The sequence below is a fragment of the Pteropus medius genome, unplaced genomic scaffold, assembly GCF_902729225.1.
Source record: "Pteropus medius unplaced genomic scaffold, Ma_sr-lr_union100, whole genome shotgun sequence".
NCBI classification, from domain to species: Eukaryota; Metazoa; Chordata; class Mammalia; order Chiroptera; family Pteropodidae; genus Pteropus; species Pteropus medius.
The window spans coordinates 386,282-410,672 of NW_024349797.1; the positions used below are offsets into that span (position 1 = coordinate 386,282).

The 24,391-nt window shown below is 34.2% G+C and overlaps 1 protein-coding gene across 6 annotated transcripts in view; it reads left to right on the forward strand.

Moving 5' to 3' along the window:
- PCNX1 (pecanex 1) overlaps positions 1 to 19,209 on the forward strand; it is a 133,855-nt gene extending 114,646 nt beyond the window's left edge. For 5 of the 6 annotated variants that reach the window (XM_039883674.1, XM_039883673.1, XM_039883675.1 and 2 more), the window contains 8 exons: positions 3,155 to 3,255; positions 4,017 to 4,167; positions 7,613 to 7,843; positions 8,639 to 8,913; positions 10,273 to 10,478; positions 12,523 to 12,965; positions 13,364 to 13,504; positions 13,703 to 14,060. In XM_039883674.1, the coding sequence (XP_039739608.1) occupies positions 3,155 to 3,255; positions 4,017 to 4,167; positions 7,613 to 7,843; positions 8,639 to 8,913; positions 10,273 to 10,478; positions 12,523 to 12,965; positions 13,364 to 13,504; positions 13,703 to 13,843 (1,689 nt within the window). In that variant the 3' untranslated portion in view covers positions 13,844 to 14,060. Of the gene's footprint in view, positions 1 to 3,154; positions 3,256 to 4,016; positions 4,168 to 7,612; positions 7,844 to 8,638; positions 8,914 to 10,272; positions 10,479 to 12,522; positions 12,966 to 13,363; positions 13,505 to 13,702 lie in introns of all 6 variants that reach the window. The other variant, XM_039883672.1, reaches the window with a different exon arrangement.
- Positions 19,210 to 24,391: the final 5,182 nt, after the last annotated feature.

The following is a 24,391-nucleotide window of genomic DNA, read 5'->3' on the forward strand; positions in this document are numbered from 1 at the left end:
GAGGACCCAAAATCTGTTATCACCTTGAGTGATCGTAATTCAGCTGTCTCCTAATCTACATGTCAGGATAACTTGTCTTATCCTAAAAGTAAGGCGAGTTATAGACTTTACCAAGGCCTGTGGTTCCAAAAGCTGATGCCTACCACCACTGCTGCTTTCCAAGCAAAAGTCTCGTGTAGTTGAACCACCAGCATCCTGTGTAGAGGATTATTCTGTTCCATGGAGCAGAGTGAGCCACCTTGTCAACTAGCGCCTTTATCATGGTCTGAGATGTACATACTGACTGTCTTTAGTTGTAGCACCTGCCTTAGTCTTAGGTATATAGTTTTTATCAGATTTGGAAATTTCAGCCATTATTTTTTCAAACATTTTTTTCTGTCCTCTCTTTCCTCTTTTGGGAACATTTATAGTAGGCTGCCTTATGTTGTCCTATAGCTCACTGAGAGTTTTTTCAGTCTCTTGACTCTGTATTTAATTTTGCATAGTTTCTGTTGCTACATTTTCTTTCATCCTTTATTTTTTCTTCTTCATTTTTTTATATGCCATTAATCCTATCCAGTGTATTTTTTTTAATCTCAGATATTGCATTTTTCTATTTCTTAAGGTTTAATTTATATCTTTTAGAGAAATCTTCCATGTTTCTACTTAGTATGTTGTCATTTCTCTATCTTTTTGAACTTATAGAATACAGTTATAATAACTTTTTTAATCTTGTTGACTAATTCTAACATTTGTGTCAATTCTGAGTCAGTTTTGATTGAGTGATTAATTGATTATTCTTCAGTTATGGGTCATTTTTTCCTGCTACTTTGCATGTCTGACAGTTTTTGATTGGATGCTAGACTTTATGAATTTTACCTTGATGGATTCTGGATATTTTTGTATTCCTATAAATATTCCTGAACTTTACGCTGTGACACAAATTCTTTGGGGACAGTTTGATCCTTTTAGGGCTGGCTTTTAAGCTTTCTTAGGAGGGACTACAGTGGCCTTTAGTCTAGAGCTTTTTTCCTCATTACTGGGACAGTACTATTCTGAGTAATCTAGCCAATCACAAGAGTTCCACTGTTCCTTTCTGTTCCTTTCTGATGGTTTTTTTTCTCAGCTTTGGGTCCTTGCTGTATGTGTTGATCAGTAGTCTGCTGATGACTCAAGAAGGATCCTCTGCACACCTCCAGAGCTTGCTCTCTCTTCCTTGGCACATTACCCTTCGAACTCTGGCCAACTTGACCTCCCCAGCCTCCCAGCTAGCTCCTCAACATGGAGACCTCTAGGCTCCACCTATGTTCTCCTTCGTTGTGTTGCGGCCTAGAAACTCTCGCAGGGCTACTACCTCTTTTGTTTTTTATGTTTCAGGAATTAGTGTCCAGTATCTTGAAACCATTGTTTCATATATTCTGTCCAAGTCTTTGGTTGTTTCAGGTACAAGGGTAAATCTGGTCTTCATTACTCTATCTTGGCCAGACGTAAAAGCTAGAAAAGCTAAATTGACAAAAAAAATTTTTTCTCATCACAAAAAAAATACATTGTCAGCATAGAAAGTTAGCCAGGTTGAGGAGGGAGGGAGACAGAAGAAAAAGAAAGAAAATCATTCACAATTTTATCAGCTATTATAATCACCTTTAATATTATTTTGTTTATATAACTTTAAGTCTGTACATGCCCCCTCTCTTTTATAGATTTCTTTGCTATTTCTTAAAACAAGTGCTCTCAAATCCTTTATTTCTACCTGATTTGTAACTAGGCTCAAAATTCCTTCAAAGAGCCTGCTGGATGAAACTAGTATATGTGCTGTAAGAGATAATATATCTTTTAAACCACTCTAATTGACAAGCAACTAGAGTATCTCATAGTTACTATTATTAACTAAATTACACAATAATGGTAATTAAATTAACCAATTAATATTAAGTCATTATCTTAGCTTGCCTTGTTTATAAGTTAATGGTTTATAAAGCCAAAAATATATACCACTGGCAAATTTAGAATAAACTCACTAGCCTATATCTATGATTTTTCCATATTTGCATACATTAGAATCACCCAGAGTGTGATTGCTGGGCCATACCTTCAGAATTTGTTCTCATAGGTCTGAAGTGGCTCAAGAATTTGCATTTCTAATAAGTTCCCAGGTGATGCTGATGTTGCATCCTAGGACTATACTTTGAGAACCATTGTCCTAGGTCGTTTCTCCGTAATTGAGATGCTACCAAGATTTTTTTTCAGTATTGTATAATGTATAACGTATATAGCGTTTTGTTTACATATGTATGTATATATACACATATGTGTAATTGCTATTATGAAATAGCTATTATATATGAAATATTTGTGTATAACAATCAATAAGGTATACAGTTAAAAAATTAAAAAATTGAGGGGAAGCAGTATTCTACAGATATTAATTTAATTTTTTTATTGCGATTATGGTCATTAATGCAGATTAAGGTTAATGCAGCTGTTATTTAATAGCCTGTTTTCCAGAGTAAGTCCAGAAATAACTAATTACTAGATAGACTGTTATGTTCTCAGAAGAGGGCAAGATTAGTAATGATGTATATTGGCAAGTATTCTGAGATGTTTAGCTAAGATCTTAATATTCTTCATCCAGTTCTTTATTAGTATGTCCTAATGTTATAAAGTATTAGATTTTATTTAAAGATTCCAAAGAACCTCCTCATATACACTGATACTTCATTTTATACTGTTTTGTTTTAAGTTTATTTTTAGTAGAACTTTTATTTGAAGAGATAGAAATTATGTGCTAGTTGAGTTCCTTATCCTCTCTGATTTATTAAATATATTCTGATTTGTTAAATACTTATGTACTTTTCTGATTATTAATGTGTTTTTTTGTTGTTTTTTGAGGTATAATTGACATATAACATTATATTCAGGTATACAACATAATGATTCAATATTTGTATATATTGTAAAATGGTCATCACAATAAAGCTAGTTAACTTCGTCACCACATAGTTACACATTTTTTTTTCTTGTGATGAGAACTTTTAAGCTCTACTCTCAGCAACTTTCAAATATGCAATACAGTGTTATTAATTATAGTCACCATGCTGACATTACATCCCCAGGACTTATTTTATAGCTGGAAATTTGAACTTTTTGACCCTGTTCTTTGGTTTTTTTTTTAAAGCCACTGGATGTAGACAAAGATTCCTCCCTGGTGACTCTTTGTTATGGATTATGTGTTCTGGGGCGGAGAGCTTTGGGGACTGCATCCCACCATATGTCCAGGTAAGGAAGACATTTCTGTGTTTAGGAAGAGAGTGTGGGAAGCTGTATAACCTAAATCTGAAAAATTTGAAATAGTTTTTCATGGAGGTATTCTATGCTAATTTATTGCAAAAGTCTCTTCAGATGTTGTATAAATCTTTTTACTCAAAATAGTTGAGTTCTACTAAGTGGTTAACAGAAACGGCTTTTAAGATTGACATGTGTGGGCAACTATTGATAACGAGAACTTAATAGATTTGAGACATTTTGAAAAATAATTATAATGTTTGGTCTCCTCCTTATATACATCTATTTTCCTAACAACTCATCCCTCTTTTTTATGTTTCCATTATTTACTTGCAGTTTTTGTCCAGAGCATTTATACTTTTAATATAGTTGTATATTAGATTTTGGAACTCTAAATACAAACTGGATTTCTTGACATATGCATCCAAATGAATTAGAATTAAGAAATACCATATATTTTAAATTTCTTTTGTGAAAAACTGCATGTTTTCCCTTAGGCCTTCCTTAATTTCTTTTAAATTACAGACTCTGCCTGTTGTTTATTTTCATGGACTCACTATCATAGTGGTTTATAAAGAGGGTTCTCAGGTCAAAAGGACTTATCCTTGTAATTCTGATTCGGGGCTGTTGACCTTAGTTCTTGGTCTCTGTTTTTAAAACCTCCCAGATGATAGTGATGTATAAACAGATGTAAGAATCAATGTAATGGAAAACTTTTGTCAAAGTATGTAAATTTTTGTCTCCAATCTTAACAGTAATTTAGAGTCATTCCTCTATGGACTGCATGCCCTGTTTAAGGGAGATTTCCGTATTTCCTCAATTCGCGATGAATGGATCTTTGCTGACATGGAATTGCTGAGAAAAGTAGTCGTACCTGGAGTCCGTATGTCCATTAAACTTCATCAGGTAAGAAGCGGGGATTTCTAATGCCTTACTGTTGTTTAATCGTACTTCTTCACTTGACTTTCAAATTATGTTTCTTAGGAACTTTTGAAGAAATATTCTGATTTGAAACTGTGACTTGAAACAAAGTATAACTGAACTAGTTTTAGCATAGGCTAATTGATATAAACAAGAGTTAAGTTCCTACGATATATTTTTGGTCACAAAAACATCACCAGACTTACAAATAAAATCCTCAAACACTCTATTAATGAATAAAAACAAGATTATTTTCCAACGTAATTATTCCAGGTTACGTTTTTTCTCCTGGCAGCTCAGGCATCAAGGTGGGAACCAACCCTGAACAGGATGCCATTCCATCGCAGGGAGCACTCACACCCACACCCACACCCGCTCAGAATGGGGCAATTTAGACACACCAGTTCACCTCATGTACACATCTTTGGGACATGGGAGGCAACTGGGGTACCCAGAGAAAACCCACACACATGGGGAGAATGTGCAGACTCCACACGGACGGAGGCCCCGGCCGGGATTTTTTTTTTCTCATGAACGTAACTAATCAACGTTATTCGAAGACTGGCCATGCTGGCATATGCTGGCATATCATATCATGACTATAGTTAATAACACTGTATTGCATATTTGAAAGTTGCTGAGAGTAGAGCTTAAAAGTTCTCATCACAAGATATAGTGGCATAATCATTCCACTTAACAGTAATCAGATCTGATGATAGAGACCATATGATAAGACTCATTAAAATGTATCTGCTGTGCGCAAATCTGATTGAATCTATCTTTTCCTCAAATAAAATGTGAATTACAAGTGATTTTACTATGATCAAAAATGTTAGAATGAAGTTAATGTTCCATATTATTTAGGAGCATTACTAATAAGAGATATATGAAAATCTCTGTGAAAAAATGGAATACTGTTTTGAAGATTATAGGGAAAATGTATATTGGGGAACAAATAGAATTGTCCATCTCATACTAGCTTTAGAGTTTTGAGACAAAATTCAGTGTATTTAAAAGAAAAAGGTAATGATTTCAGATTAAAATATTTTTAAAACTTCAGAAGATCTCAAAAGGTACCAGTTATATCTGCTATGTAAGAAATAGTCTCTTTCACGTAGCATATTTATCTAACAGTTACTGACAGACATCTTCAGTTGATTCTAAACCTTGCAATAGATATTTCATCTTCATGTGGCAGAGAAGAAACTGAAGCATAGGTCCAAAGCCTCTGAGACCTTAGGGTTCTCCATCTAGTTTCTCCCTACAAGTGCTCTTGGCCTGTTGCTGCCACGTCCATTTCCTTACATGTTTCTTTTGTTGTGGCATTATTGCCTGTGACAGTGGCTCTCTACCTTATAATCAGGTCCAGCACACACTCTGCCATGACTGACAACAACAGTGACAAACAGGGAGGATAAGGAGGTGGAATCGGGAACCTGGGAGCCACGGAGGGCATGAGGAGGGGAGGAAATAGAGAATTCAAATGCAACCTGGAGAAGTTTCATAGTTTTGATACAGGAGGGTAGAGAATGACCTATGAAATAACAAGCAACAGCCATTTATTGAGTGTTACCTTGAGCCAGACGTTGGTTTGCCCCTAAGGGACACTCAGACCAGGAAAAGATAAACGTGTAAATTAGTACCGGTCATCTCCAAAGTTCATATGTAGTATTCTCATGAAAATCTAATATATTAAAAGGATTAGTAAATACTTGCCACATGACCCAGCAATTTCATTCCTAGATATTTACTCAGAAGAATGAAAATGTATGTCCACACAAAGACTTACAAGTGCACGTAGCAATTTTACTCACAATAGCTCCAAACTGGAAATAACTCAAATGCCCATCAGTGGTTGAACATACAAGTTATGGTATTAGCCACATGATAGAGTATTACAGAACACTAAAAAGAAATGAACTACTGTCAGATGCTACAACATGAATGACCTCAAACATTTTGCAGAGTAAGAGAAGTCAGACACGTAAAGATTATCTATTGTATGATTTTACATATATATAATTTAAAACAAGCCAAACTAATCTTCAGAGACAGCAGATCAGTGGTTGCTTGGCACATAGGTTGAATGCCAGAAGATGGGAAGGAACTTTCTGGGGTGATGGACATGTTCCATACCAGACGGTAGCAGTGGTTGCATATAAAATGGGTGTAATTTACTGTATGTAAATCATACCTCAGACTTGATTAAAAAAAAAAAAAAAAGATTCCATTCCCAGACAGCTAAAAATACAACTCATTACTTTTATACTACTTTATAAATTCTTCAGTCCCACCCTATCCTCTAAATTTTTGCTAAACAAATATTTCCAGTTTTCATATATTTTCTTTGTTTTCCTAATTTAAGTTATTTTTTCATATTTTCATATATATTTTTTTCTGATAAAGGATTATCTTACTGATATCAGTTAAGGAACATTTAAACTACAGGAAAGGTCTCTCTAAAATTGTGGGGTTTTTTTAACCAGGTACTTTTCACCTGAAGAGTCACATCTCTGGAATGATCTAATATTTTATTTTATCCTCCTGTGATCTAGTTAAGATATGGCTCAGAGCTATGAGCTTTGAGGACAGATTAAGAGTCCTAATCTTAAAGAAGCTAGTAAAGTCTTCCCTGAAAAACCTATTGTTCTTAATAACTACTCATTCATTTGATAAGTAGGTATTTAATATCTACTTATCTACTGTGTGCTGTGTCATTTAGTATGGATGAAACAAAGTATATGAAATGTATCTTATTCAGAAACCTAGAAATTAACATGGGATATGGGACATTACCCAAATAACCATAACACAAATCTGAATTTCTGAAGTGGTGTGTTACTAAGGAAACACTATATTGGCTGCTTTCCTAATTATAATTGAGAGGTCGATAAGTTTTTATATGCAGGTAAAGTAACTCATTTGTACTCAGGCCAAATGATGGGAGTGTATACTCTCTGAAGGCGAAATGAGTGAGAGCAAGAAGGCAGTATCCACAAGGATGCATGTGCAAGTCTGGAGGTTAGAGAGAATAATGAAAGTATTCACCGTACATGCGAATAATGTTTCATACTGTAAAAAATTCTCCATTACACTATTTTATCTTTTACAACAACCTTGTCAAGTAGGTTAGAGAGATAATACCAGCACTCATAAATATCAAAACTGAAGCTCAAAGAGGCTTATTAGCTGTTTCCTAGGTTTAGAAAATTAGTAAATGGTAATGCCAGGACTTCAACACATTTTTAGAGTATTTTTTGTATAATATATCTCTAATAATATTAACATGTGCTGATAAATATTTGTATAAATCAGTTTTTAAGAATTTTCATTTCGCAGCTGATTTAGTAATTATAGACATTTTTTTATTATCCTAGAAGTCATTCTCTTCTTTTCCTGAAAAAGATATATTTTTTATTTTTGTATATAGGATCATTTCACTTCTCCAGATGAGTACGATGACCCTACCGTGCTCTATGAAGCCATTGTATCTCATGAAAAAAACCTGGTAATAGCCCATGAAGGAGACCCTGCGTGGCGGAGTGCAGTTCTTGCCAACTCTCCCTCCTTGCTTGCTTTGCGGCACGTCATGGATGATGGCACCAATGAATACAAAATCATCATGCTCAACAGACGCTACCTTAGCTTCAGGGTCATTAAAGTAAGTTTTGAGGCACAAAAAATTGGAACTTAAGATAACCTATACAGACTTTTAAAAAGTAGTTGAAACTCCTTCACAGAAAAAAATATATTGTTTATGAGCACTTAATTTGACTTATTCTGTTAGTAATTTAGTCTGTCCTCTCAAATTTTCTCATGATCCATAGAGCCTTAACATTTTTGCTTATTTCTGTCTGGACAGTCTTTATTTATTATATATGCTATTTAGGTGGAATCTTTTAAGACATCCGCTCTATGTTGCTAATACGATGTGATTCCTAGGCTGCAAAATGCCATAATAGTGATCAGTAAATGGTTCACTCTAATATTTCCCTTTTTTTTATTTGCTTGTTTTTAAAACATCTCAGGACTTCGGGAAGCTTAACTCTGAAATTTTATTTTTGATAGTTTGTAATGATTTATTTCATTTAATTAGCCACGAGGTCACAAACATCCTGTCAACTCTAAATATTTGTTAGCTATAATTTTTATCAAAAATATTATCTCAGTTACAAAATTCAGTGCTTCAATAAATTGGAAAACTAAATGGACTACATTTTACTTGATAATTTTAGAAGACAGAGCAGAGGGAAGAACTCTGTAGGTGCTTATTATTTAGCAGCCCGCTAATGACAATGGAAAATGGGTTAACTTCTATTCAAATGTGACCCACTTTTCCTGCTTTTCACAGCTGGTTTTCATGATGTCTTTCGTACCCCTCCCATTTCTGCTCTTCTGTTTATGTGAATTTCATTCTTGGCCCCTTGACCTAATCCCCGTGTGTTCTGGTTTTTAGGTGAATAAGGAATGTGTCCGAGGTCTCTGGGCAGGGCAGCAGCAGGAGCTTGTTTTCCTACGTAACCGTAACCCAGAGAGGGGTAGCATCCAAAATGCAAAGCAAGCTCTGAGAAACATGATCAACTCATCTTGTGATCAACCTATTGGCTACCCGATTTTTGTTTCACCCCTGACAACTTCTTATTCTGACAGCCATGAGCAGCTTAAAGAAATTCTTGGGGGACCTATCAGTTTGGGAAATATCAGAAATTTCATAGTGTCAACCTGGTACAGGTGAGTCGTTGGGTTGCATTTTTCAGTGGTGGAATATCCTGACTTTTTAGGCAGTGTGCATTACCATCACCTGGAAAGTTTGTAGAAAAAATACAGATGCCATGGCACAATATAAATCTGTTATATCTGAACTTCAGGAAATAGAGCCTGAGCATTTATATCTTCCAGCTCTTATTAGGTATATCTAATGTACAAATCAGGTCAAGAATCATCACTTTAGCATTTAGTAAAGTCTTGAATAGTTCTCTTATTTTCTTTGACTTTCTGTTGCAGCATATCGCCACTATTAGAATGTGTGAGTCAGCAAACAGGGAAACAGAGAAAAACATGAGAAACTTGTGCAAATTGATTACTTTCTTCTATTATATTTTGTTCCAGCAGTAGGGGGAGCACTCTGTACATTGGAAACTCCTGGTTATGCGATGCAGAGATACTACTGCCATTTTAATAATCCAGTCATCACTCCAATCTCAAATCTGTAGTGTCTTCAGGAATGAACATGACTTTTTCTCTGCCTTTTTGTCTAGTAAATTACAATGTATGGTGTAGGAACAGCAACCACCTTTGGTGGCTGGTGAAGAAAAAAATCACAGAATATTATTTTCAATTTCTTCAGAATTGTTGTTCAGATCCTTAAATCAGAGCTTAAGAAAAACAGGATCTGTGATTAGAGCAACAAACACTCAAATAGGTGTTTTAATTTAAAAACATTAAAAAGTAAAGTTTTACCATTTTAACATCAGTCCTATTAAAATGGAAGAACACAAACCAGGATAGTGTTCAAAAAATTTTTTTTCAAAAAATACGTATAATGTTGGATATTGCTTTGTGTGCCCAGGATTGAGGAGTTTCCTGTGATGTAGGATTTTCAGTGCTTAAACCAAGACAGTTGTGGGCAAACCAGGACAGTTGGTCACCATACACATTAGTTTTAAAAAAAAGGGAAAAGGAAAAATTATTATAGCAGCTCCCTTCAGGTGTGCTACAACATAAATTAGGTTTAATTTAAATAAATTAGATTTACAGGTGCTGTAAACTTTAGAGGCACTGAATAGACACTGGCAAGAATTCTGTTTCCAGCTGTGATCTTTATGGTACTGTGTTATGTGCAGTTCTTTATTATGGTTGGTGTAGGAAAGATGATAGAATATTTAGATCAGTTGGGAAGTATCGAGGCAGTGAATGTAAGAGTAAGATATTAAAACATAACGCTTTTTTGTTTCTAATATTGATTGTACCATAAAGACTTTCAAAGGTGCACATTAGTATTATCATACATTCAAAATAGCCGGAAGAAGAATAAAATACCTATCTTGAAGTGACCTTGGATAATGCGTTTTACTCTGGTATTTGTTCTAGGTTAAGGAAAGGTTGTGGAGCTGGATGTAACAGTGGTGGCAATATTGAAGATTCCGATACTGGAGGTGGAACTTCCTGCACTAGTAACAATGCAACATCTGCCAATGATCCCCACGGCAGTGTATCCCAAGGAAGTGCCGGAAATCCAGCCCCGGGATCAGGAGCAGGACTCCATCCGCCTGTCACATCTTATCCTCCAACACTTGGTAATAAGAAACAAAATTACATGTATAATGTAAGCCTCTTAGCTGTGGGGTTCAGTTAGTATGTGTGTACATACAAAGAGGAATGATATATTACCTAATTGGAAATTATATAGAGAGTATTTTTATTTCCAGTTGTGGTCATTATCCTACTTATTTATATTTATTATATATACATAGATATATAAATATACACTATTCAAAATATTTCTTTAAAAGTATCCTTTTTAAAGGCTAATAATAATTAATATAATTTATATAACTTCTCTCCTGTTGGACAATGATTTGGTTTCTTCTGAGTGTTGTAATAATCTTCGTATATGAATCTTTGTAATCATATATTATTTTCTTAGGCTAGAGACTTTAAAAATGGAATCACTACATCAGAGTTTATGGAAATATTTAAGACTCATGATATATCATGTCAAAAATATGTCCAGAAAGTTTTTTTTTTTTTACCAATTGGTAATCTGGCCAGTCATATATAGGAATGCCCATCTGGTAACCTTTAACCAGTTTTGAATATTATCAGTTCCTGCCTTGGCATCCTGCTTGCTCAGAGGGGCAGGAGAACAGGTAGTCTTTAATTTACTGTTTTAATTCACATTGCTCTCATTCCTGAGATTGGAAGCTTTTAAGTGAGTTTTTCAGCTGTTCCTCTTTCTGAAGGGCCTATTAAGTTTCTTGCCCATTTTTCTATTTGGTTATCTTTTTCTCATTTATATTTCTATATTCTGGATTTGAGTTCTTTGTCAGTTTTCTATACTGCAGACATCTCCCATTCTGTCTCTTGGCTTTCCCTTCTCTTCTTGTGAAGAGTGGCTTGCTGCTTTTTGTTGAGAAGTTAATTTTATTGTAGAGCGATTTACTGTTCTTTTCCTTTATGATTAGAACATTTTGTATCCTTCTTAAGAAAATGTTCCCAATCTTTAAAAAAAAAAAAAGTATTCTTAAATTACCTTTTACATGAGCTCTACCTGGTATGCAGCAGGAATCAGATTTCATCTTTTTTAATATGGCTGGTCACTTAATCCAGGACTGCCCTTTTCCTACTGCTTCACTTGGATCAGATGAATTCTTAAGACATTTACTTCAGTTTACTTCAATTAAAAAAAAAGTCCACATCCTGGACATGCCCGATCTCGTCTGATCTCGGAAGCTAAGCAGGGTCGGGCCTGATTAGTACTTGGATGGGAGACTACTGAGGCACAACAGGTGCTGTAGGTGTAAAAAAAAAAAAATCCAGTGGTACTGGAATTGTTAAGACTCTAAATAGGTGTATGATCAACATTTTTAAGATTATTTTTTAACTTCTGAGTGAAAACCTAAAACTTTTAACGTGTTTTTTTAAATGTTCCGTTTCTTACATTGTTTAGTTCTTTATTTTTAGATAAAAAGTACATGTAGCTATTTTTTCAATATAATAATTATTTTCTTATAATCTTAACATCACTTGAGTCAGGATCCAGCCATTTGAAAAAGGACACAGAAGAATCTGCTATTCAGTATCACTGATAATTCATATTTGTTAGTAATCCTTTATAGGAAAATTACAGTGTGGTATTACTGTCTCTCCGTAGGTGGCATAGCTTGTCATTGGAATAGATTATAAGAACATTCAAACTATACTTTGCAAAATAGAGCTCGCCATGTAGTAGATCCTTAATTAATATTTCTCACTATCTCATTTGTATGAGATATTTAATTTCCAGTTTATTAAAGAGGTCTTGTTATTCTGAAATCCTTCTGTGAAAGATATTTTAGGATTCAAACCAAGCTTAAATTGTGACATTTGCTGTAAATTGTCTTTCTTTTGCCCCAGAATTTGAATTTTAAAATGCTGTATCAAAAAAAAAGTTTAAAAAACCACACAAGAAAACACATCTGAGATATTTATTTCTATTTGATGACTTTAAAAGTTTTAGGTATAAAATTTAAATTCAATAAATTCAAGTAATTGCTAAAGGGAGAAAGTCTTAGAAACTACAAAAAAAAAAATCATGAATCATTCCACTTAGAATGAGTGCTTTTGTTTCTTCTTCCCTAGGCACTAGCCACAGCTCTCACTCTGTACAGTCAAGCCTGGTCAGACAGTCCCCTGCTCGGGCCTCAGTAGCCAGTCAGTCTTCTTACTGCTACAGCAGCCGGCATTCATCCCTCCGGATGTCCACCACGGGATTTGTGCCTTGTCGGCGCTCTTCTACCAGTCAGATATCACTTCGAAACTTACCATCATCCATCCAGTCTCGCCTCTCTATGGTGAACCAAATGGAACCCTCCGGGCAGAGCGGCATGGCCTGTTTGCAGCACGGCCTGCCTTCTTCAAGCAGCTCCAGCCAAAGCATCCCAGCCTGCAAACATCACACGCTCGTTGGCTTTCTTGGGACAGATGGAGGTCAGAGTAGTGCCACTGATGCACAGCCAGGCAACACCTTAAGTCCTGCCAATAATTCACATGCCAAAAAGGGGGAGGTGATTTACAGAGTCCAAGTGAGTAAGCCCAGAGTTCTTTTTGCACTGTGCCTCTTATTTCTTTTGTTTGTTGAGTGAAGGACTCTTGTGAAAACATACCTTATATCTGAAGACTAGAACATTTTTGAATGTTACAAAAAAAGTTTCTGCTAGCATAAAAACTGAAAGCCAGCAGTTTTCCAGTGGTGATATTTGTTTCCTACTCAGCCATTGTCATGTGGCCAGTGCAGTAAGGTCTACCAGTAAGCTAAAAGGAATTGTGGAGGTGGCTCTTAAGATTGTTTTTTGTTTTATTATAGGCAGTGGAGAACTTGAGACACAGAGTCCTATGAAATAAATTTTGTTTAGGATTATATAATTTTTGAATTTCATGAGAAAAATGAATTGGAAATGATCTATATTTATTTACAATATAGATCGTGGATCCCAGTCAAATTCTGGATGGGATCAACCTGTCGAAAAGAAAAGAGCTGCAGTGGCCTGATGAAGGCATTCGGTTGAAAGCTGGGAGAAACAGCTGGAAAGACTGGAGCCCTCAGGAGGGCATGGAAGGCCATGTAAGTTCTGTTAATGGCACCCTCTGGTGCTCTGACTTTTTGTAGTTTGACTGACCTGTATCCATGTTTTAAATTGATTTATGTACTTATGCTTAATTATCTAACAGTTTCTACCTCTAATCTTAAGTGAAGAATAAGAGTTTGTGAGTATATTCAAGGTCCCTGCCACTAATTTCCTGTTTTATTTTGAATCATTAGGTGATTCACCGATGGGTGCCTTGCAGCAGAGATCCAGGTACTAGATCTCACATTGACAAGACAGTACTTCTGGTCCAGATTGATGACAAATATGTGACTGTAATTGAAACTGGGGTACTAGAACTTGGGGCTGAAGTGTGAGCCAGTGTTTTATAACTACATTTCTTTTCCTTCTGAATTCCAAGACATTGGAAAAAGAGAGGAGAGAGCAGAAGATGCCTGCAGGTATCACTTTGATCCTTTATAGGAGAGACTTGAACATAGAGTGGGCTTGGTTAAGCGCCTCTCCTTTGCCCTTCACCCTGACTCCTGTCACTGTTTTTGTCCCCAAATAAAGCTGAAATATTTTTTTAAGTTAGCTGCCAAGAAAACATTTTGCATGAAGGATAAAACTGTTAAAATACATCCTTTAAAAAAGTTTTTTTCCTATGCATTGCCTTTGCTTTAAATCAGCAAACTCTTGATTTCTAAACTATGATCTCATATTTTTCTAATTTCTTTGCCAAAAATAATTGCCATGTTTTGTCATAGAACACAAAATTCATTTCCTTGACTTTTAAAAACAGAACAGTATAGAAACCTTCAGTTTGACATATAGCAGTATAAAAGTTTAATGTACAGTGAAAAAAAGAGACTATGAACAGACATAGATATATCTTATTCCTTGAGCGCTAAAAACTTTAATGAAAAAAACTGCACTAATTTTTTACAACAATGCACTAAAGTCTGAGATTTCTCAGAACATTTATTTATATATATAAAAATAAAATACCATTATTTAAATTGCCTTTGGGATTTACCCCTTCCCTTTCCTTATAAACATACATAGCAGAAACTGAGCTGCCCATTTTTCTGTTAGTAGTCTGTACTTCTTGCAGTACATTGGATGTTTTCTTTAAAATGAATACTAAGTCTCAAGATAAACATAGTTTCATCCTTGGCATTTCCCGGAACCAATAGTCATGAGTCGGTCTTGTGAACACTACTGCCAGCTCCTGTGTCCACACTGCAGATGAGCTCCAGCATGGTGAGTGCCCCAGGTACTCTGCTTCCCTCCACCTGGGGAAGCTCTGCTGGGGTCAGTCTCGGGAAGAAAATACTCTTGCTTTTCAAAGAAGAAGATGAATATCCAAGAATTTAAAGAAAGGATTGGTTGCCTTTTATTTTAAGAGTTCTTAGCTCTTGAAGTCATTCACAAATAGTTCAGTTAATCAAGTAAAATTTTTTCAAATACAGTTATCTAAATGGTGCAGTTCTTATTGTTATTTCTCTCTGTAATAACTTTGCCTTTTATTTTCTTCCTTCTTTTTCTATTACTTGAATCTTATTTCCTGTAATTTATAGTGTGTAGCTGTAATTTGAAATATTTATAACTGTGAAAATGACTTATTCATATGTTGTCTCATAAATTTTATTTTTTTTAAGTGCATGTATTCAGGGAAATATGTAACTCAGATTTATAATTGGGCTAGGTGGGAACTGCAATTTAGATTTAATTTGTCAACTTTTGGCATTTTTTAAATCCTTCAGAAAACTTTTCCTTTTTGTGTGAAACTCCAAAGAAGACTGTACATATCCTCTGAGCATTAGGAGCAGCCGTCTTTCTAACCTCTGAGTGGAAAATGAAAAGCAGGTGGAATTAATTTTAACTATACATTTAATCTAATATATCCAAAGTATTACTGTTTTAACATGTGGCACTAGTCATATTTCAAGTATTCATTAGCCACATATGCCTACTGGCTATTATATTGGATAGCTTGGGTTTAAAGTATCTTTTTGATGAGGTGACAGGGGAGAGAAGCTGTTTTTTCTACTAATTGTGATGAGATCTTCCAGCATAGCATAACACTTCAGTAAAAGGAATGAGAACTAAGAAAGGAAGTAAATAGTTAATATACAGCATCTTACTGCATTTCTACTCAAAACCTATTTATTTTTCCTTGTTCTAATTTAAAATTTTGTGGTTATTCAGGACCCAATGTGCCTTGTGTTGATGTTTCCAGACTTTACACTTTGCAAAATTTACTGTTTAAAAACATTTATCAAATGATTTTCTGAACCTTTACACAAAGGTACCTTTCTAAATTGACCAATTAAAATCTATTTTCCTGATACTGTCATTATATTCTGTATTTGCCTCTTTTTGGCAAATCTGTAGTATGCCATTAAGGTTCGAGCTCTTTTTTTTTCCTTCTGAAGCCGAATATATGATTATCTACATCTATTTATTTATTTAAAATCTTCTCAAAGGAATTATGCTCCCTGCTGTTTGTTGTCTTTCTGAAATAAATATGATCATTTTATGGTCATTGCCTAGATGATTAGTGGAGCCTTTTCAATCTTAAATGGAAGATAACTCATTTTCCTACTCAGAAAAAATAACCCTCAATTTCAAATAATTCAGTCAGAAGTGTTAGACTTATTTTTATTCCTAGCCTCACCCCCTACCCTCAGTTGTTAAAACACATCACATACTCCAAAGTAGATTTCAAATGCCAGACTAGATTGTATATAGAACATATATATTGGTCTTGATTTGCGGTAGCAGCTAATGGACATTTTTCTTAAAACAAGTTGAACTTTGTTATCAGATAGTCCTGTAGTGAAGTTTTATGAATGAGAAACCCTAAAAAGAAACTTGTTCTTATTTTTTAAGACTAAAACTGTCTTTTAAATAATAATACTTTGCTAATAATTTCATCAAGGGAAATAGTGATAATTGAAGAAAGATTCATGTCTTAAGAATAATTTGACCTAAATTATTATGTAGAAATATACATACTTCAATTAATTAAATTGATCATACATGTCTTATTCTACACCACCCCCCCAGAAAATAGTGAGCTATTTGTGTAGATTCCCTGCTTAACTTTTTTCATTAGTCTTTCAAGAAAGACTCCAGCATATATACATTAGTGTCTTTAGTTCACATTTGCCCAAACTTTCAGAGTTCTATAATTTAAAAGTAAAAATAGGTAATTAAAACACTAGATTTTTTTTTTTTAAATATGGCTTCATTGATATCTATTTTTTTTCTTGTTTAATTTTATTTTTTCCCCCTTTGAGTTATAAATTTTTAGCTTCTCTTTTTGTTTCCTCTCATTCAGTAGCAAAAATAATTTTATAACTCAAAATTAAGCTTTTGGTTAATCTTCCAGCTTATAACTTCATGTGAGCCCTCTTTTTACATTTTCAATACTTGATGAAACTTTAAATGTTCACTTTTTTCTAAAGAACTCTAACTTTTTTAAGAGCCTAAATTAATACATTGATATGTAAGGGGCTTGAGAGTACTTGACGAGGCCGTATATTTTTAAGATAAGAGGAGATTAGTTTAAAATCTAGTTTAAAATTAGTTTAAGATTAGTTTAAAATTAGTTCCTTTCAGAAAATTAGTGAACAAACTTCATCAGTGTTCTGCCTTCTTTGGGTTTCCATTACTGGAAGATTAACTTCCATTAAGTTCGAAGTATTTTTTAAAATATTTCAAGTATATCTGAGATACTTCTATTAATCCTTGAAACAGAAGTAGTCAGATAGTGTTTCTGTCCTGAGTGAAATTTTGAAAATTACTCTGTATACTAAATGTCTGGCAATGAAAATACAAGTTTTTATGTAGGAAACTATATCTCATTTAAAAAGATGTATTTTTTTCTAGGTTGGTTTATTTTTATACCTCATATCAAAATATAAAAAACAGCCTCAAATCCAAGCAAGGGTTGCTTAGCCTCAGTAAATTCTACTTTGTTTTTGAGTAGCATCCTTCTGCTTCTCTTAGAAATTCTTCATTTGGTGGATTGTTACATTGAGTCATTCATCCAGAACTGGGTCTTTTAAACTTATAATTTGCCCAAAGTCTAAAGTGATCTTTTTCTTTTAGTTAATTTTTGAAAATCCTTCCTCCAAAATATGTGACTTGAGAAAGAGATAACAGTAATTTTGAGTAAGAATTCTTGAAATTTATATGTATTAGTTACTAAACTATAAACTGCAGTCCAGGTTGTTAATTGCTTTTGTGATTATTTTTATTACTTCTTCATGAATATGAACAAAGCCCTTCCCCCGCCCCATAAGTTTTCAGTATTCATTCTTAGTTTTCTTTGTAGTGTAATGTGATAACATAAAATTACTTTGCCCGGATACAGACCCAGTTGATTATTTTTTTGATCAGATATATTTTTCAGATGATGTATAAAACATCCATTTTTATTTAGAGGCTTTTCTTTTAATTCCAAGAAGAATGGAGAAAATAATGTCAATCAAGGCTAAGATGATACGTGGAACCTATTAGTGGACTTTGAACTTTATGTTTTAGTAATATGTAGAAACTGAGTTTTATTGATCAGGAGAAAGAGAAAAAATAGATATTACTATGTATTTGTGCAGCATACATTTTAATACTACATTGGATATGTATAATGGATTTTTTGGTGTGTTCTTTTTTAAAGTATTAGAAAACCAGCCTCTCTTTTCTTTGTTTCTCTTATTTAAAAAAACCTAGCTGACGTACATCTAGGCCTTCTCATTTTTAACTTGTTAAATGTTTAGGTAAGAATAGTGAGTGGAAAGGGATTATTATAGAAATAGATCTGGAAGATATGTGAGTATTAATTTTGCTTGAAACAGACATATATTTTCTGCTTTGAATCGCCTCATCACAGTCATCTGTCAAGAATTATGTGTGATAAGAGTTTATTTCTTATCAGCCACATTCTTTCTGAATTAAAGTAAAAAAAGTTCTGTTTGTGAACTGAACTTTCTCATCTGCCATTTTATGGAAGCAACGTAACACTCTTTGGGGGAACCAGAGCTGATTATCATTGCAAGGTTATATGACAACTCTGTTCTAAGACTTATACCTATTATATAGGGTTATACCTTTTTTTCTTATGCCTCAGCTCTGTACCTGACAATTTATGATTCGGTGGAGCCAAGCTAGAAAAAACAAAGATCATCTAAGATTGTGATGAGGATGAATTCCTGGGTATCACTTGCACAGATGGGGTGATGACCTGGAACTCAAATCAGTGTAGTAGTAGAGAATGAGATGGCCACTCCATATGGCTTTTGGGTTTAGTGTAGTTGTGGTTAAACAGATTTTTTATATTATGAAGCTTGATTCTACAACCAAAATAATAGAAATGAGGGCAAAATCATGTCTGCTTGTGCTTTTTAAAAGCTTGTAGTTTAAATAAAAATAAATTGTAAAAACTGATAATCTTAACCCTGTTCAAGTCTGGCAATGAGCTCTGCGTGAGGAAATGGAAGGAAGAGTACTGATGATTCTAGAAAGGTAGGCGTGAAGAAGGAAAATGGGTTTCCCTTTTCTGATCATGGGCTCTGAAAGGATTCATTGCCTCTAACCAGCATTCAGTATAAACCAGAGATAAGAATATATGTACTTGCGTGTGTCTGTGAGTGTGTGTGTGTCTGATTGTTTGTTATTCTAAACAGCTTGTAAATATTGTAGTTGTTTAAAATGGAAAATAAAAGCTGAGATTTTTTTTTTTTTTGCAAATATATTGCATCAAAAATACAGTATTGACAGTGGACAAAACACTGAGGAAATAAATTTTTTTTTCATTTTGCCTTCTGTCCATTTTTGTCAAATTAAGAAAAATTAAAATATACCATATTAAGCTCTTCATAGCGTATTTAAAAACATGTACATGTTTCTGAAATATAATCATTTGAAACAAGCTTTGACCTATAAACATGGTTCATCTTATAATAGAAATATACATATTTTGTATTAAAAGGATATCTTTTCACACTTGGTAGAAGGGTTGTCATTTACATCTTCTGAATTTATCCGAATGTGTCATTAATGAGATATTAGATGGAACATGTAGGATTAGGATTATTAAAAAAGTGCATATTCATTATATTGTACTAAATTACAGTACAGAAAAAGAAAAGAACATTTGGATTATGGTCACCAAAATCAGGCAAATGCTTAGTTGGGGTGTGTATAAACCTACAGATATCATGTATCATACTTAAAGAATATGAAAGCTGATTTACACTGAGAATAGATATGCTCTTGATTAAATCACTTATTAAACCTTCGGTGAGTCATTTTACTAGTTACAACCCAAATCAGCAGGATATAAATTACATGCCATCTGCATGAGAGCCCCAAACAACTTGTGATCTTCCTGCCAGGGATCACAGTGGCACAACTGGAAATGGAGCGGTATTTAGTATTAAAGGGTAGTATTTTTTCTGGTGACAGGAAACATGCTGGTTAAATGAAACCCATCTTCAAAGGAATTCTTCATGTATGTGAGCCGCATTGATCTTGGAGCCAGAGATTCAAAGGGAGGTTGACATGAAATTTGGGCCCCATTAAACTTCTTTGTTATTCTTAAAATACAGTTTACTTAGTGTTTTCCCTCCTAAAGGATCCGGAAGAGTTTTGCTGATGGGTATCCAGTGAATCTCACCATAGAGGTATGTTTTCTTCTGGGGCAGGTAAAAAGCTCTTTTGTGAAGTAAGGACACGACTAAATAATGGCTTCTTGAGTATTCATTCAGCACTTACTATACAAAATACTAGTTTTATTTTCCCCCTTCTTCATATGTGCTTATTAAAGGAAACTAGATATAATTAAATCGTATACTTGGAGAAGTATAAATTGTAAATTGGTATAAGAAGATCCCTAGATTGCTTTGTAGTTCCTCAGGATATACATTAAAAGCAAGTGGCTAGAGAGGAATCCGTCTTGTGTGTAAACCTTTTAAGAAACCTTTCAATTTCAGTGCCCAGTAAATTGTGCCAAAAGGGAAAAGTCATTCTTTAGTCCAGGGTTCTGGGTTCCATTTTGCTCCCAAGAATATTGTACGAATGCATAGTAACTGGCCCATATAAGAATACTCCAGGTTCCAGTCCCATCCTGAAGCACAAGCTCTTGACCTCTCTTTATCAGATAAAGTCAGTGTCCTGGGACAGCACTGAATTTTTTTTTCGTTTTGCATATTGATTTCTTTTTAATGATGGTGACATTGGTTAACAAAATCCAATAAGTTTCAAGTGTACAATTCAATTCAACAGTAAGTTTCAATTCAACAGTAAGTCATATATATATTACATTGTGTATTTGCTGCCCATAGTTAGATTTCTTTGTCACCACATATTTGACTCCTTTTACCCCATCTATCTCCTCCCTCTCCCGCACCCTCATAACCAGGGCAGCACTGAATTTAAGCAGATACCAAGTAGTGCCCCTAGATTCATAACACAGTTGACATTTGAGCAATATGTTTGAACTGCATAAGTTCATTTATATGTGGATTTTAAAAAATAAATATACAATCAGCCTTCTGTATCCAGGGGTTTCACATCCATGGATTCAACCAACTATGGATAAAAAATAGTATTTTTGATCCCCGGTTGGGAAACTGTGGGTACGGAGGGATGACTGTATGGAATGCATCATTCTATATCATTTTATGTAGGGGACATGAGAATCCATGGATTTTGGTATCCTCAAGGGTCTTGGAACCAATTCCCCTTGGAAACAAAGGGACAACTGAAGTTTTGGGGGAGTCAGAAGTTATATGTGGATTTTCAACTGCATGGGCGGAGGGGAGGTGTCTCCAACCACCATGTTGTTCAAGGGTCAACTCTACTGTTAATGGGTTGCTCTCACATATCACCCACCACTTCTCGGTTGTATACCAATTAATAATACAGTATGTCACAAACATCCCAATGGGAATTCACAGTGTAGTATGAATGTCTAAAGCAAGGTGTACCTTTCTTTAGATAAAATACAGATTCGTCTAGCTTATAAATTTGTGGCAAATTTATAAGCTAGACGAATCTGTATTTGTTGTACAAAAGTTGTACAACAAACTTTTGTACAACTGCGATGTGAAACCATATTTATTTTTTTACAGTGAAAAAATTTTAGAATTAGCCAACTGGACTCAGTTTAGATTATCTCAGTTTTGTAAATAGAGTCCTAAGATATTAATTTAGTTGAGATGCTTGCAGTTACAAGAAAGAGAAAACCCAATTCAAAATTGGTGAAACAGGAAATTGGCTCACTGCAAAATCAAAGATAGGCTGGGCTTTCAGAATTGGTTTATTCATGTTACTCCAAGTCTATACATCTGTACTTTTCTCAATTATACCCTCTTATGTATTCTGCCTTCCTTTGCAGACTGGAGCTAGGTGTTTGTATTTCTGGACCTCATATATCATCATTCCCCAAAAAAGTGCTTCCTGTTACCTCTTGAGTGGGAAAATTTCCCAGAAGCTTCCACATATTTCTCCTTGCATCTTATTAATATAGATTTGTCATATGCAAGATTGTTGTCCCTATGTTCTGATTTTCTAAACTAGTCACTGATGAGAGAAACAATCACCATGATTGGCTTAGACAAATCAGCCTGATCTTGAACCTAGAATCCATTCCCCAGACTGTATGCTTGCGTACAAGGAGTTGACCACAATGTCCACAGCAGATCTGTACGTAGCTTTCCAGAAGTCTAGTATTGTTTTCAAGAAACAGAGACTTGGACCACCTAAGAAATAAGGTATTTCATCTAGGATGTATCTGTAGCAGATCTAGAACAGAAAGTCAGCAGAAACTGAGGTGGGCGTAGGTCCAGATGTTTGCTCTCTCTTTCTAAGGGGCTGCCTTGTGTCTCATGACACTTTCGTACTTCTCCATGTAAATTACTTTTTTCCTTGAGTTATTGGGGAAAAAATTGAATAAAACCACCCGGACCTGAAATGATCTTTAGGAGCGGCTTTTAATTAGAGATTCAGTTTCTAAAGTACTATTCAGATTTTTTTTTTTTTTAGTCTGTTTTGTTAAGTTGGGTTTTTCTAGGACTGCAGTTCTCAAACATTGGGTCTCTCGATACTTTTACACTTTAAACTATTGAGGCCCCTCAAAAATTGGTTTATGTAGCTTATATTTATTGCATTAGAAATTAAAACACATTTTAAAGATGTTATTTTTAAATGAACTCATTACATGTTAACACTTTTATTTAAAATAATGTTTCCAAATGAGAAACTATATCACATCTGAACTCCTATCTGCTTATACATACAATATGTTGCATTATGTTATTTTGGTTTAAGAATATGAAGAAAACCTAGCCTCATACATTATACACACACACACACACACACACACACACACACATATTTGGAAAAGAGTATTTCTTTTCAGATAATTGTTGATATTCTTGTTTTGATACTTTACTAAAATTTGACAAGTGGTAGTTTCTTAAAGGTTAGTTGCAATGAGGAATCCCATTTGTACTGGATTACATTAAAATCCATTGCTTTATCTTACTTGGAATGGCTTTTTTACCTGTGTGTAATTTTATAACATCATTTATTGTGTAGAAAATAGTGGATCTCTGAGTTTTACAGATTTTCCAAATGTTGACTAATATCGATACAATATTTAAAAATCACATTTGCTCATATTGACATTGATCTAATCAGGTACATCTTTATCTGGAATCTGTACAGTTCATGTGACAGAAGTTTTCTAAAATTAAAATATTTGATTGAAAGCTCAAATTTTGTCATTGGTAATAAATATTGTCGGTTCTTTTCCCTAAAGCAACTGGCTCACTTCATTTTTGAGGAAATATCAGATACTGAAGTCTGAGTAACTGTAGTTTGTCTATTAGTCATTCATTCTTTGAAGTAAAAATGGCCTTGCATGAAAAAAGTGACTATCTCAGCTCATAACTCAATCAGAAAAGGCTATTTGAGAAAACTATACTTTGGTGTGCTGAAGTGATTTGTGCATACTTCCCATTTTGCCACATAGAATATTAAAAATATGTGTTTTGGAGGAGCAAGATTTTAAAAATTAACAATTTTTGTTGCTTCATTGAGGGCATTCTTAAGTGAAACTGACTTTTTCCCCTTTGAATGCATGGTGGTAAAGAATAAAATGGCTACTAGTACAGTTTGGTACCATTGCCTTAATTCCTGCTAAAGCTCCCAGTTTTACTCACCACTTCTTTTGCACAATCATTGCAAATGTTAATACAGTGAAAAAGGCAGATGATGTATTAGTTATGAAAATAATTTTGATTTCGTGGAGTTGTTGAGAGGGTCTTGAGCACTTCTGTGAGACTGCAAACTATGCTGTTGAAGTCACTGTTACATGTCCATCTCATTTTCATTTTCAAATTTATTGGCATAAAGTAACAACATTCTTTCACCTTTGTAGTATTTGTAACATCCGTAGGGATGTCCCGGCTTTCATTCCTAATACTGATTATTTTTGCCTTCTCTTAGACTCAACAAGAAATTCTTTTCAAAGAACCAATTTTTGGCTTTGTTCATCCTTTGTTTTTGTTTTTGTTTAACTTTATTTCTACATTTATATTTATTTATTCTATTTTCTAGTTTGCTATTCCTAACTTTTTGAGATGAACACTCAGCTCTTTGTTTTCAGCCTTTGTATTTACTATCTGCATTTTAAGGCTACATATTTCTTTTTAACCACTGGCTTTAGCTGCATTAAATAAGATTCGATAGATTGTATTTCCATTACCAATCATTATTATCTATTTCTATAATGATATCTTCTTTTACCCATGGGTTAATTAGACCCATATTGATTAATTTTCAGATATTTGGCAATTTTCTACTTAATTGCTTAATAACCATGGTCAGAGAAACTCTGTATGATATTAATC